Source organism: Triticum aestivum, chromosome 2A, assembly GCF_018294505.1.
Source record: "Triticum aestivum cultivar Chinese Spring chromosome 2A, IWGSC CS RefSeq v2.1, whole genome shotgun sequence".
Taxonomy (NCBI): domain Eukaryota; kingdom Viridiplantae; phylum Streptophyta; class Magnoliopsida; order Poales; family Poaceae; genus Triticum; species Triticum aestivum.
Window position 1 is genome coordinate 210,898,620 of NC_057797.1, and position 16,050 is coordinate 210,914,669.

General features: G+C 43.4%; 1 protein-coding gene across 1 annotated transcript; it reads left to right on the plus strand.

Annotated features, from left to right (window-relative positions):
* Positions 1 to 12,165: 12,165 nt before the first annotated feature.
* On the plus strand, positions 12,166 to 14,615 carry LOC100682407 (isocitrate lyase). The gene is made up of 4 exons (XM_044600493.1): positions 12,166 to 12,408; positions 12,488 to 12,727; positions 12,811 to 14,173; positions 14,333 to 14,615. Exons 1-4 carry the CDS (start codon positions 12,379 to 12,381, stop codon positions 14,410 to 14,412), a joined length of 1,713 nt encoding a protein of 570 aa, XP_044456428.1. The 5' UTR covers positions 12,166 to 12,378; the 3' UTR covers positions 14,413 to 14,615.
* The last annotated feature ends 1,435 nt before the right edge of the window (positions 14,616 to 16,050 follow it).

Sequence of the window (16,050 nt, forward strand, 5' to 3'; positions counted from 1 at the left end):
AATTGTTTCCTACTTAGCCTTTTCAAACTCTTTCAACTTTCACGCAATATATGAGTGCGAGCCATGGACATAGCACTATGGGTGGAATAGAATATGATGATGGAGGTTGTGTGAGAAGACAAAAAGGGAGAAAGTCTCACATTGACGCAGCTAATCAACGGGCTATGGAGATGCCCATCAATTGATGTCAATGCAAGGAGTAGGGATTGCCATGCAACGGATGCACTAGAGCTATAAATATATGAAAGCTCAACAAAAGAAACTAAGTGGGTGTGCATCCAATTTGCTTGCTTACGAAGACCTAGGGCATTTTGAGGAAGCCCATCAATGGAATATACAAGCCAAGTTCTATAATGAAAAATTCTCACTAGTATATGAAAGTGACAAAATAGAAGACTCTCTATCATGAAGATCATGGTGCTAATTTGAAGCACAAGTATGGAAAAAGGATAGTAACATTGCCCCTTCTCTCTTTTTCTTTCATTTTTTGGTTTGGGCCTTTTTTCTCTTTTTTATGGCCTCTTTTTTTCGTCCGGAATCTCATCCCGACTTGTGGGGGAATCATAGTCTCCATCGTCCATTCCTCACTGGGAAAATGCTCTAATAATGATGATCATCACACTTTTATTTACTTACAACTCAAGAATTACAACTCGATACTTAGAACAAAATATGACTCTATGTGAATGCCTCCGGCGGTGTACCGGGATATGCGATGAATAAAGAGTGACATGTATGAAAGAATTATGAAGGTGGCTTTGCCACAAATACGATGTCAACTACATGATCATGCAAAGCAATATGACAATGATGGAGCGTGTCATAATAAACGGAACGGTGGAAAGTTGCATCGCAATATATCTCGGAATGGCTATGGAAATGCCATAATAGGTAGGTATGGTGGCTGTTTTGAGGAAGATATAAGGAGGTTTATGTGTGATAGAGCGTATCATATCACGGGGTTTGGATGCATCGGCAAAGTTTGCACCAACTCTCGAGGTGGGAAAGGGCAATGCACGGCATCGAAGAGGCTAGCAATGATGGAAGGGTGAGAGTGCGTATAATCCATGGACTCAACATTAGTCATAAAGAACTCACATGATTATTGCAAAAATCTACAAGTCATCAAAACCAAGCACTACGCGCATGCTCCTAGGGGGATAGATTGGTAGATAAAGACCATCGCCCGTCCCCGGCCGCCACTCATAAGGAAAGCAATCAAAGAACACCTCATGCTTCAAATTTGTCACATAATGTTTACCATACGTACATGCTACGGGACTTGCCAACTTCAACACAAGTATTTCTCAATTCCATAATTACTCAACTAGCACAATTCTAATATTACCACCTTTATATCTCAAAACAACTATCAAGAATCAAAACTTCTTATAGTATTTAATGCACTCTATATGAAAGTTTTTATTATACCCATCCTGGATGCCTATCATATTAGGACCAATTTTATAGCCAAAGAAAATTACCATGATGTTACAAAATACTCTCAAAATAATATAAGTGAAGCATGATATCAACAATTTTTATAAAATAAAACCACAACCGTGCTATAAAAAGATATAAGTGAAGTACTAGAGCAAAATTATCTAGCTCAAAAGATATAAGTGAAGCACATAGAGTATTCTAATAAATTCCGATTCATGTGTGTATCTCCCAAACATGTGTACAGCAAGGATGATTGTGGTAAACTAAAAAGCAAAGACTCAAATCATACAAGATGCTCCAAGCAAAACACATATCATGTGGTGAATAAAAATATAGCCTCAAGTAAAGTTACCGATACACGAAGACGAAAGAGGAGATGCCTTCCGGGGCATCCCCAAGCTTAGGCTTTTGGTTGTCCTTGGATTTTACCTTGGGGTGCCTTGGGCATCCCCAAGCTTAGGCTCTTGCCACTCCTTGTTCCAAAATCCATCAAATCTTTACCCAAAAACTTGAAAACTTCACAACACAAAACTCAAAAGAAAATCTCATGAGCTCCGTTAGTATAAGAAAACAAACCACCACTTTAAGGTACTGTAATGAACTCATTCTTTATTTATATTGGTGTTAAACCTACTGTATTCCAACTTTTCTATGGTTCATACCCCCCGATACTAGCCATAGATTCATCAAAATAAGCTAACAACACACGAAAAACAGAATAGTCTGTAGTAATCTGTAGGTTTCGAATACTTATGTAACTCCAAAAATCCTGAGAAATTAGGACATCCTAAATAATTTGTATATTGATGTACTGCAGTTGGAATTGGTATTTATCGCTCTCTGGTAAAAAAAATTAAAATTATTCTCGTGAGCGCATACTTTCTGTTTTTTCAGCAAGATCAAATAACAATCACCCAAGAAGATCCTAAAGGCTTTACTTGGCACAAACACTAACTAAAAAATAAAAAACACAATCATAAAAAATGATAGATGATTTATTCATTACTAAATAGGAACAAAAAGCAAGGAACAAAAATAAAATTGGGTTGCCTCGCAACAAGCGCTATCGTTTAACGCCCCTAGCTAGGCATAAAAACAAGAATAGATCTAGGTATTGTCATCTTTGGTATGCAATTCTTCAACTGAACACTTATAACCCTTAGGAGGTTCTTTGTTTTTGCAAATGATCAAACTTCTAGGTATGAAATCAAGAAATTCATTTGTAGCAAAAGGTTCCTTACTGATATCTACAAAGTTGGGGTGATCACTTATTGATTTGAGATCTTCATTTTTCTTACTAGAAGATTCACCCTTATTTTTAGGAACATAGATAAATTTGGCAACTTTGGTAGGAGCAGGATTGGACGTGTTTTTAACGGCAGAAAAAAAGCGGACCCCAAGTTGGTGATAATTTCTTCTTGATCTATCTTTTCATTGACTATGGGTTCCTTTTCCTTAAGATTTTTTAGAGTAACCCCTACTTTAGATCCATATTGAGTAATTTGGTTGTGGATCTTTTGGTGTGCCATTGAGAATAATTAACTATAATATTGTCTAGGAGTTTAGTAGCTTCTCCTAAAGTGATTTCCATAAAAGTGCCTCCCGAGGCCGAATCTAAAAGATTTCTAGAAGCAAAATTCAATCCAGCATAATTTTTTTTTGTATAATCATCCATAAATTCAAACCATGTGTAGGGAAATGGTCTATCATTAATTTCATCCTCTCCCACGCTTGTCCAACATGCTCATGCTCAAGTTGCTTAAAATTCATAATATCATTTCTAAGAGAGATGTTCTTAGCGGGAGGAAAATACTTAGAGATAAAAGCATCTTTGCACTTATTCCATGAATCAATACTATTTTAGCAAAGAAGAGAACCAAGTTTTAGCACGATCTCTAAGCGAAAACGAAAATAGCTTCAATTTAACAATATTATTATCCACATCTTTCTTCTTTTGCATATCACACAAATCAACGAAGCTGTTTAGATGGGTAGCGGCATCTTCACTAGGAAGGCCAGAAAATTGATCTTTCGTAAGAAGATTCAACAAAGCGGTATTGATTTCACAAGATTCAACATCGGTAGTAGGAGCAATCGGAGTGCTAATAAAATCATTATTGTTGGTATTGGAAAAGTCACACAATTTGGTATTATCTTGAGCCATCATGACAAACAATCAATCCAACACACAAGCAAACAAGAGGCAAGTGAAAAGAAGCAAACAAAAAAGGGCGAATAAAATGGCAAAGGTGAAGTGGGGGAGAGGAAAACGAGAGGCAAATGGCAAATAATGTAATGCGAGGGATAAGAGTTTGTGATGGGTACTTGGTATGTCTTGACTTGGCGTAGATCTCCCCGGCAACGGCGCCAGAAATCCTTCTTGCTACCTCTTGAGCATGCGTTGGTTTTCCCTTGAAGAGGAAAGGGTGATGCAGCAAAGTAGCATAAGTATTTCCCTTAGTTTTTGAGAACCAAGGTATCAATCCAGTAGGAGACTACACACAAATCGCCTAGTACCTGCACAAAAAAATAAGAACCTTGCAACCAACGCGATAAAGGGGTTGTCAATCCCTTCACAGCCACTTGCAAAAGTGAGATCTGATAAAGATAATAAGATAAATATTTTTGGTATTTTTGTTTTATAGATTGGAAAGTAAAGATTGCAAAATAAACGGTGACAGAAATGGCTAGTTGACGGGAAATTAATATGATGTAAAGTAGACCCGGGGGCCATAGGTTTCACTAGTGGCTTCTCTCAAGATAGCATATATTATGGTGGGTGAACAAATTATTGTCGAGCAATTGATAGAAAAGCGCATAGTTATGAGAATATCTAGGCATGATCATGAACATAGGCATCACATCCGTGTCAAGTAGACCGAAACGATTCTGCATCTACTACTATTACTCCACACATCGACCGCTATCCAGCATGCATCTAGAGTATTAAGTCCATAAGAACATAGTAACGCATTAGGAAAGATGACATGATGTAGAGGGATAAACTCAAGCAATATGATATAAACCCCATCTTTTTATCCTCGATGGCAACAATACAATACGTGCCTTGCTGCCCCTGCTGTCACTGGGAAAGGACACCGCAAGATTGAACCCAAAGCTAAGAACTTCTCCCATTGCAAGAAAGATCAATCTAATAGGCCAAACCAAACTGATAATTCGAAGAGACTTGCAAAGATATCAAATCATACATATAAGAATTCAGAGCAGAATCAAATATTGTTCATAGATAAACTTGATCATAAACCCACAATTCATCGGATCTCGGCAAACACACCACAAATAGTATTACATTGAATAGATCTCCAAGAACATCGAGGAGAACTTTGTATTGAAGATCAAAGAGAGAGAAGAAGCCATCTAGCTAATAACTATGGACCCGAAGGTCTATGGTAAACTACTCACACATCATCGGAGAGCTATGATGTTGATGTAGAAGCCCTCCGTGATCTAATCCCCCTCCAGCAGATCACCGAAAAAGGTCCCCAGATGTGGTCTCATAGGTACAGAAGGTTGCGGCGGTGGAGAAGTGGTTTCATGGCTCCCCTGAATGTTTTTAGGGTATAAGAGTATATATAGGCGAAAGAAGTAGGTTAGTGGAGCTACGAGGGGCCGACAAGGGTGGGGGGCGCGCCGCCCTACCTCGTGTCCGCCTCGTTGCTTCCTTAACCTCCATTCCAAGTCTCCTGGATTACGTTTGTTCCAAAAAAGATCCTCGCGAAGGTTTCATTCCGTCTGGATTCCTTTGATATCCCTTTTCTGCGAAACACTGAAATAGGCAAAAAAACAACAATTTGCACTGGGCCTTTGGTTAATAGGTTAGTCCTAAAAATAATATAAAAGTGCATAATAAAGCCCATTAAACATCCAAAACAGATAATATAATAGCATGGAACAATCAAAAAATTTAGATACGTTGGAGACGTATCACTCCTCGTCATGTCCATGATCTCATCCGGGACTCCGAACAACATTCGGTCACCAACATACATAACACATATAAAACTATATCATCAACGAGCGTTAAGCGTGCGAACCCTATGGGTTCGAGAACTATGTAGACATGATCAAGACACCTCTCTGGTCAATAACCAAAAGTGGAACTTGGATGCCCATATTGGCTCCTACATATTCTATGAAGATCTTTATCGGTCGAACCTTTATGACAACATACGTAATTCCCTTTGTCCATCGGTATGTTACTTGCCCGAGATTCGATCGTGGGTATCTTCATACCTAGTTCAATCTCGTTACCGGCAAGTCTCCTTACTCGTTCTGTAATACATAATCCTGTAACTAACTCATTGGTCACTTTGCTTGCAAGGCTTCTTATGATGTGTATTACTGAGAGGGCCCAGAGATACCTCTCCGATACTCGGAGTGACAAATCCTAATCTCGGTCTATGCCAACTCAACAAACACCTTCGGAGGTACCTATAGAGCATCTTTATGATCACCCAATTACGTTGTGACGTTTGAAAGCACACAAGGTATTCCTCCGGTATCCGGGAGTTGCATAATCTTATAGTCGAAGGAATATGTATTTGACATGAGGAAAGCAATATCAATAAACTGAACGATCAATATGCTAAGCTAACGGATGGGTCTTGTCCATCACATCATTCTCTAATGATGTGACCCCGTTCATAAAATGACAACACATGTCTATGGTTAGGAAACCTTAACCATCTTTGATCAACGAGCTAGTCTAGTAGAGGCTCACTAGGGACACGGTATTTGTTTATGTATCCACATATGTATTTAGGTTTCCTATCAATACAATTCTAGCATGAATAATAAACCTTTATCATGAATAAGGAAATATAAAATAACAACTTTATGATTGCCTCTAGGGCATATTTCCTTCAGTCTCCCACTTGCACTAGAGTCAATAATCTAGTTCACATCGCCATGTGATTAACACCCATAGTTCACATCGCCATGTGACCAATACCCAAAGAGTTTACTAGAGTCAAATAATCTAGTTCACATCACCATGTGATTAATACCAAAGAGTATTAAGGTGTGATCATGTTTTGCTTATGAGAGAGATTTAGTCAACAGATCTGTCACATTCAGATCCGTATGTATTTTGCAAATTTCTATGTCTACAATGCTCTGCATGAAGATACTCTAGCTAATTGCTTCCACTTTAAATATGTATCTAGATTGAGATTCATAGTCATCCGAATCGGTGTCAAAGCTTGCATCAACGTAACTCTTTACGACGAACTCTTTATCACCTCCATAACCAAGAAATATTTCCTTAGTCCTCTAAGGATAATTTTGACCGCTGTCCAGTGATTCACTCCCGGATCACTCTTGTACCTCCTTGCCAAACCCATGGCAAGGCACACAATAGGTCTAGTACACAGCATGGCATACTTTATAGAACCTATGACTGAGGCATAATGAATGACTTTCATTCTCTCTATATATTCTGCCGTAGTCTCGTTTTGAGTCTAACTCAACTTCACACCTTGTTACACATGCAAGAACCCTTTCTTTGACTGATCCATTTTGAACTTCTTCAAAACTTTATCAAGGTATGTGGTTTGTGGAAGTCCTATTAAGCGTCTCGATCTATCCCTATAGATCTTGATGCCCAATATATAAGTAGCTTCACTGAGGTCTTTCATTGAAAAACTCTTATTCAAGTACCCTTTTATGCTATCCAGAAATTTTATATCATTTCCAATCAACAATATGTCATCTACATATAATATCAGAAATTCTACAGAGCTCCCACTCACTTTCTTGTAAATACAAGATTCACCGAAAGTCTGTATAAAACCATATGCTTTGATCACCTCATCAAAGCATATATTCCAACTCCGATATGCTTGCACCAGTCCTAGATGGATCACTGGAGCTTGCACACTTTGTTAGCACCCTTAGGACCGACAAAACCTTCTGGTTGCATCATATACAACTCTTCTTTAAGAAATCCATTAAGGAATGAAGTTTTGACATCCATTTGCTAAATTTCATAATCATAAAATGCAGCAATTGCGATTGCGAACATGATTCAGACTGACTTAAGGATCGCTACGGGTGAGAAGGTCTCATCGTAGTCAACCCCCTTGAATTTGTCGAAAACCTTTCGCGACAAGTCGAGCTTTGTAGATGGTGACATTACCATCAGTGTCAGTCTTCTTGTTGAAGATCCATTTATTCTCAATGGCTTGCCGATCATCGGGCAAGTCCACCAAAGTCCACACTTTGTTCTCATACATGGATCCTATCTCAGATTTCATGGCCTTAAGCCATTTATCAGAATCTGGGCTCATCATAACTTCTTCATAGTTCATAGGTTCGCCATGGTCTAGTAACATGACTTCCAGGACAGGATTACCATACCACTCTAGTGCGGAACGTGCTCTGTTCGACCTACAAGGTCCAGCAGTAACTTGATCTGAAGTTTCATGATCATCATCATTAGTTTCCTCTCTAGTTGGTGTAGGCATCATGGGAACTGATTTCTCTGATGTGCTACTTTCCAAATTCAGAGAAGGTACAATTACCTCATCAAGTTCTACTTTCCTCCCAACACTTCTTTTGAGAGAAATTCCTTCTCTAGAAATGTTCCATTCTTGGCAACAAAGATCCTGCCTTCGGATCTGTGGTAGAAGGTGTACCCAATTGTTTCCTTAGGGTATCCTATGAAGATGCACTTCTCTGATTTGGGTTCGAGATTATCAGGCTGAAGACTTTTGACATAAGTGTCGCAACCCCAAACTTCAAAAAACAACAGCTTAGGTTTCTTGCCAACCCATAGTCCATACGGTGTCGTCTCAACAAATTTAGATGGTGCCCTATTTAACGTGAATGCAGCTGTCTAATGCATAACCCCAAATCGATAGTGGTAAATCGATAAGAGAAATCATAGATCACACCATATCTAATAAAGTATGATTACAACGTAGTGCTTAGGCGAAGCCCTGCGCGGATCACTTCGCCATCACTGTCACCACGCCGTCGTGCTGACAAAACTCTCCCTCGACACTTTGCTGGATCAAGAGTTTGAGGAACGTCATCGAGCTGAACGTGTGCAGAACTCAGAGGTGCCGTACCTTCGATGCTTGATCGGTCGAAACAAGAAGAAGTTCGACTACATCAACCGCGTTGTCAAACGCTTCCGCTTTCGGTCTACGAGGGTACATGGACACACTATCCCCTTCTTGTTGATATGCATCCTCCTAGATAGAACTTGCGTGAGCATAGGATTTTTTTGAAATTGCATGCTACATTCCCTAACAGACGTCTTACTGGATCAAGAAGGCGAGGGATGCCACCGAGCTGAACGTGTGTAGAACGCGGAGGTGCAGTGCGTTCGGTACTTGATCGGTTGAAGCGCGAAGAAGTTCGACTACATCAACCGCGCTGAGAAACACTTCCGCTTACGGTCTACGAGGGTACGTAGACACAGTCCCCCCTCATTGCTATGCATCTCCATGGATAGATCATTGCGTGTGCGTAGAATTTTTTTTGTTTTCCATGCAACGATTCCCAACATAGCCTTCATGATCCGGTAGCGTTTCGTCGTCCAGAGCTAGTCATCGCTGGAGAATTAGAGGGAGGATATTAGAATCAGACTGGGCTTCTAATTATGAGGACAAGAGGATTTGCCAATCTCTAATTAGTCAACTAGGACCAACTAAAACACGAACTAGAAGAACTAGAGGAGGCTCCAAAAACTCTGCAGTCAATTGGGCACCAAACCTCCACTATACATAGGTTAGAGGGGAGAGGGAGGGCTGCCACCAAGGAGGGAAACCCCCCTTAGGGCGTCCAACCAAGGGGAGGAGGAGTTGGACTCCTCCCCTACTCCTATTTGGCCTCCTTCCTTAGGGAAGGGGCGCCTCTCCCAACTTGGGCCACATGGGCCCAAGTTACTTTCCACCTCTTGGCCTTTTTAGGCCCATTGATATTAATTAAATATGAAATTATTATAAATACTTTCAGACCATTTTATATATAATTTAACATTTCCCGAAACATTTTCCACCTATATATTATTTATCGGTATTACCCGGTATTCACCAAAACCCTTCCAGTGACCCCGAAACGCTTCCGGATCCTCTCAGAACTATTCTGAATATTAATGAAACAATTCCACAAATATATTCTCGTTACTCCCATCCTACTAACACTCAGCAGATCATGATTTCCTTAAGCTTGTGATCCCGTAGGTTCGGTAACTCACAGACATGAACGGAACCCGTTCGTTCAATAACCGGCAGCGGGACCGTGGACGTTCGTATCGGTCCCTATGAGCACACAAATGATATTTGAGTGAACCTTAGGTTATCATATTATGTTCCCTTTGCTTCGCAATACTTTACAAAACCTAGTGTGCATCGGTATCCTCCCGAGTCATCACCATGCTCACTATACCGTTGCTCCCGTTACCGGTTTTGTTCTTCTTTCTCGCTGATGTGTTCCGGCATCCCCGTGATGTAGTCACCTGTGTCTGGCCATACAATGATGGATGCCGTCATAGCGAGAGGGCCCTCAGAACATCTCTCCATCCGAAGGAACAAATCCCACTCTCGAGCTATCTGGCCACTTGTCAAACTTTCCGATGAACCTGTAAGTTGTCTTATGATCACCGTGTCACAGGTGACTTTTGAGCAACCCCATAGCCCGCCATACGATAGGAAGTGACCACAATACTCTCATGGTCTAAGGAGCAATATCACACGTTAACACTCCGTGTTATAACATTGAATGCAGACGATATTAAATCAATTCATAACAAACAAGATTGGGTCGATTCAATATGATCGTTCTTCCAACGTCATAATCTCAATGTTGTTTTAGGACTATCTTTACACTTAATGATATCCTAAGATCCGGAAAATGTGATCACCAACAACACTTAAGCTAGTCTTAGAGGCGTGACTAGGAACCTTTTATTTACCGTTTATCATTCCACACGTGCATATGAGTTTTCCACTGAATCACATATTCTAGGATCATAGTAGTTATAACATAGAATATAAATTCTTAACTATGAATATGGAAATATAATAATACAAATATTATTGCCTCTAGGGCATATTTCCAACATAAGGTTATTTAGCCCAGTGTGGTTGTACCGCCTAGACGATTTTGAACCAGAGCATCCTTTGATCCCTCCTGATTTTCATAGAGGTACGACGATGAAAGCTTCTATTAATGGGAAATTCAAGTGTGGAGAAAACTGAAGCATTATTCCCAACTACAAAATTTGAAATTCTTCGGCCTGAATCTTGAGCATAAAAAAAATCTTGTTGCATGAACTGCACCAGTAAAAGATTTACCCAAATTTCTTGAATGAGAGACCAAAGTCCATTCCTCATCTTGCTCTTTACAGTATAGCTCAAACTCTTTAGCAAAATTTGGACCTCCGTTCACCCAGAGGAAGAAATGAACATTGGAATCATTGGCCAGATTTTCACCATTGTAGATAGCAAAGCCCACATCTTTCGAGGAAACTGAGAATCTAAGGCAATGATCTCCGAAAAAATGACTTTGAGGCGAGAATCCTTACCTCCAAAACAAGCTTGAAGTATAAGACCCACTGAATCTTGGTTGATACAGATCTTGGATCGAGAGAACTGAGCTACCAAAAGAAATTCCTTCCGAAAGTTCCCCTCGATATAATTCACTGGAAGGCCAAGATTCCTCATTATTCCATCTTCAAGTTCTAAACCTGTTTAGAACCTCAAATCTGACAAGAGCCATGTCAATCGGACCAAAAGATCGGAGTGAAAACACCCTAGAGTGGTGGATGTCGTTGCCAGAGTGGCCTGCGATAAGGAGGTTTAGGTGGCTGACGTTGCCAGAGTGGCAGATGTCAGGCGGCTAGTGGCCACCGCCGGCGGAGGCCAGCGACGGGTTAGGAGCAGGAGGCTAGTGGTAGAATGGTGTTGGTGTGTTCGGTTGTGGTTGTATCATGGTTTGTCTTTATTTATAAAGCGGGGCAAGAAGCCTTTTTCGATAGAACCTGCACCGTGCAAGTGCTCTAAGGGTTTTGGGGAGAGTCTCGACCTGACTGCGCGCTCAAAATTAACTACGTCCTGGATAACTGTCCGTCTGCTTCTACCACTTCCTCTGCGGCAGACCAGTACCTTGTCTTCTCCATCGTGGTCGACGACACTGTTGCACCGGAGTTTCCGATGAACTCTTATGTTATGAACCTTCCCATGTTGACATGTGACTTTGGTCCATATACTTACATACTAAAGTTTTCTTGTCTGTTGCATGCGATTTGCCATGTTAGTAAACTTCTGATGATGCTAATTTGGATTAGGTGAAATCGAAAAATGCCTAATTTCCTAACATCTGCTAGACCTTTTTAAGGTACAATCTGCTACAGACTTTCTATGGGTAAATGTGTAAACAGTAATTTTTGGAGGCAGGGAGGCGTTTCATTACTGAATTTGGCATCAGAAAATGAGCAGAAACCAACCATATGTCGTTCTGCAACTTGATGTGCTGACGTCAGTTACCGAAGCCATAGCATGGATCACAGTTCAGTTTTGAGACGATAGGAGTAGCACGCACGCAACCGATCTCAGCTTATGTGCAACCAGTTCTAACCGCTGGAACTGTCCAAACTACGTGTGGATAAAATTTTGTCCTTGCGCGTAACCGATCGAAATCCTGGGCACCACCGTCGACGTAGCGGCCATAACCACTCACGGTTGCGACCCTCGCCTGCCCTGCCCAGCTGCATGCGAAATCCCACGATAAGCATCGAACCATGGAAGATATGAGCCCAGACGCTACCATGCACCATGCACGCACGCATGAAGAGTCATCTCGTTCCTATAAATACAGTGGGATTCCGAGGCGAAGCAGCAGCCATGCACGCACTTGCACTTCTTTGATCCTCCTATATCCTACAGGTGCATAGCTCTCCCAGAGGCCATGGCGTCGCCGCTCTCCGCCCCTTCTTTGGTTAGTGTTGCTACCTTGTCAGTGATTAGTGATGCATTTTGAAGTGCAGAGTGTGTGATGTTGGATTTGTTACGTGCAGATCATGGAGGAGGAAGGGCGGTTCGAGGCGGAGGTGGCCGAGGTGGGGGCGTGGTGGAACACGGAGAGGTTCCGGCTGACCAAGCGCCCCTACACCGTCCGCGACGTGGTCCTCCTCCGCGGCACGCTCCGCCAGAGCTACGCCTCCGGCGAAATGGCCAAGAAGCTCTGGCGCACGCTCAAGGCCCACCAGGCCGCCGGCACGGCCTCGCGCACGTTCGGCGCGCTCGACCCCGTGCAGGCACGCAGCGCACTTGGTTATCCCACAATGATCCGTTCGACCTGTACTGTACGTACGTCTCGCTGAGGAATTTTCCCGTGCAGGTGACGATGATGGCCAAGCATCTGGACACCATCTACGTGTCCGGGTGGCAGTGCTCGTCCACGCACACCTCCACCAACGAGCCGGGGCCGGACCTCGCGGACTACCCCTACGACACCGTGCCCAACAAGGTCGAGCACCTCTTCTTCGCCCAGCAGTACCACGACCGGAAGCAGCAGGAGGCGCGCATGTCTCTGCCCCGCGCCGAGCGCACCCACGCGCCTTTCGTCGACTTCCTCAAGCCCATCATCGCCGACGGCGACACAGGCTTCGGCGGCGCCACTGCCACTGTCAAGCTCTGCAAGCTCTTCGTCGAGCGCGGGGCAGCCGGGGTCCACCTGGAGGACCAGTCGTCCGTGACCAAGAAGTGCGGGCACATGGCGGGGAAGGTGCTCGTCGCCGTCTCGGAGCACGTCAACCGCCTCGTCGCCGCAAGGCTCCAGTTCGACATCATGGGCGTCGAGACCGTCCTCGTTGCCCGCACCGACGCTGTGGCCGCGACGCTGATCCAGACCAACATCGACGCGCGCGACCACCAGTTCATCCTTGGAGCAACGAACCCGCGCCTCAAAAACCGGAGCCTCACGGCCATGCTCTCCGACGCCATGTCGGCCGGCAAGAACGGCAGGGAGCTGCAGGCAATCGAGGACGAGTGGACCGCCACGGCGCAGCTCAAAACCTTCTCCGAGTGCGTCAAGGACGCCATCGCGAGCCTCAACGCCACCGATCTGGAGAAGCAACGTAAGCTCCAGGAGTGGAGCAGCGCCACCAGCTACGACAAGTGCGTGTCCCACGAGCAAGCGCGCGACATCGCCGCGAGCCTGGGAGTCGGGTCCGTGTTCTGGGACTGGGATCTGCCACGGACCAGGGAAGGGTTCTACCGCTTCCAGGGCTCCGTCGCCTCCGCCGTCGTCCGCGGGCGCGCCTTCGCGCCGCACGCCGACGTGCTCTGGATGGAGACGTCGAGCCCAAACATCGCCGAGTGCACGGCCTTCGCCGAGGGCGTGAGGGCGGCCTTCCCGGAGGCGATGCTGGCCTACAACCTCTCGCCGTCCTTCAACTGGGACGCGTCGGGCATGACGGACGCCGACATGGCGGCGTTCATCCCGCACGTCGCCAGGCTCGGGTACGTATGGCAGTTCATCACGCTGGCCGGGTTCCACGCCGACGCGCTCGTCACCGACACGTTCGCGCGGGACTTCGCCCGGCGCGGCATGCTGGCGTACGTGGAGAGGATCCAGCGGGAGGAGAGGAGGAATGGGGTGGAGACTCTGGAGCACCAGAAGTGGTCGGGTGCCAACTTCTATGACAGGGTGCTCAAGACCGTGCAGGGCGGCATGTCCTCAACCGCAGCCATGGGAAAAGGCAAGTTGCCAATAAATCTTAATCTATTGACTAACTTTTCAGAGTTTTTGTCTCAATTGTTCATGCATGTTTTATACTATTTCAATATCTTTAAAGAAATAGATATATTACTTTTTTGTTCTTCTAACATTTTAACTAAATGTTTGGTGTTGCTTGCAGGGGCTACAGAAGAGCAGTTCTGGACTAAGCCTGGAAGTGAGAGCAGTAGCCAGCACGCTCTTGCCAAGTCCAGGATGTGATGAAGGTTGAGAAGGAATAATGATTAAGAAGAAAGCTCTGAGATAATTGGATAGAATAAAAGCGGCACGAGGGCACATCAGCTCTGGAAATAGATACGAATTGATCACTATAATTGGCATGGAATTGCCTAGCTATATATACTCCTACGAATTATGTCAGGCTCCAATTGGATATGTCAAATCGGGGTAAACTTTATTGACGATGTCTTTCAGGTCGTCATTTTTTTCTTTTGAAAAGTGAGAGCTTCCCGGCCTCTGCATTAGAACGATGCATACGGCCATATTATTAATAAGCAAATAGGTTCAACTCAAATCTTGATGTCTCAAACAAAAGAACAAAAATGCTCACAAAGAGCAGAAAAATAAAAGTAAAGCCACAAACGGCTGGCGTAAAAAAGATAGAAAAACTACTTGCCTATCCTATTACATAAGTGTCATCCAAACCAGTTGAAAATAGTCCATGCTACCATTTTTCATTGGATAGATCCAGTCACCATATGCTCCCTGGTCTTTGTCGGAGTGAGTAGCGACCATATACGGATCAACGCATTGGCTCGGAAGATAACCTGTAAAAAAATAAATATTTGTTGTTCTGTTAAAGACCAAGTCATTTCTGCATTTCAGACTGCCCATAATAAAGCACATACTCCTACACGAATGTGTCTGGCTGTTTCGGAATCTATCCCCTCAAGCCACGTCCCAAATAACGTGTTGATAGTATTTGGAGAAGTAATATTAAAGGTTATGTGAACCGTCCGCCATAATTTTTTTGCCAACGGACAGTCAAGAAAGAGGTGTTTGATGGATTCACCCCGATCACAAAAACTACATCTTGTAGATCCTGTCCAGTTACGTTTTGCCAAGTTATTCTTAGTTAAAATGACTTGTTTGTGTACAAACCATATAAACACTTTAACTTTCAAAGGTACTTTGACTTTCCAAACATGTTTCGAACTAGGAATAGAGCTAGAATTGATAACATCCAGATACATGGATTTAACCGTAAACTCTCCATTCCTAGTTAGCTTCCAGCGCAACTGATCGGGTCGTTGAGAAAGCTGCACATCCATTAGTCTATGCACAAGATGAAGCCATGCTTCCCAACGGTTTCCGGCTAGCGTTCTCCTGAAGTGATTATCGAGAGGAGTGGACTGAAGTACTGTCGCAACGTAAGCGTTCTTCGTTGAACAATGCTATAAAGTGAAGGATATTGAAGTGCGAGGGGTGTTTCCACTAGCCATGTATCCTTCCAGGATCTCGTAGTGATACCGTTTCCGACTATAAACTTTGTCCTATTGAAAAAAACTGATTTAACTCTCATCAGTCCTTTTCAAAAAGGCGAGTCTGTCGGCTTCATTGTCACTTGGGACAAAGTTTTAGAATGAAGGTACTTATTACGCAGAATTTACGCCCGTGTGGCCTCCGTCTCTACAGATAACTTATACAACCACTTGCTGAGAAGACATATGTTCTTCATCTCAAGATTTTCAATACCTAGACCCCCTTGGTCCTTCGGTCGACAAATAATATCCCATTTAGCGAGTCTGTATTTTCGCTTAAGTTCATCACTCTACCAGAAGAAGCGGGAACGATAGAAGTCCGGCCTTTTCCGAACTCCAACTGGTACCTCGAAAAAGG

Excerpts from the sequence above, each read along its gene's own strand:
- LOC100682407 (XM_044600493.1), top strand. The coding sequence starts at position 12,379 with ATGGCGTCGCCGCTCTCCGCCCCTTCTTTG. Across the intron at positions 12,409-12,487 it reads CGCTCTCCGCCCCTTCTTTG|ATCATGGAGGAGGAAGGGCG; the intron begins GTTAGTGTTGCT and ends TGTTACGTGCAG. Across the intron at positions 12,728-12,810 it reads GCGCGCTCGACCCCGTGCAG|GTGACGATGATGGCCAAGCA; the intron begins GCACGCAGCGCA and ends TTTCCCGTGCAG.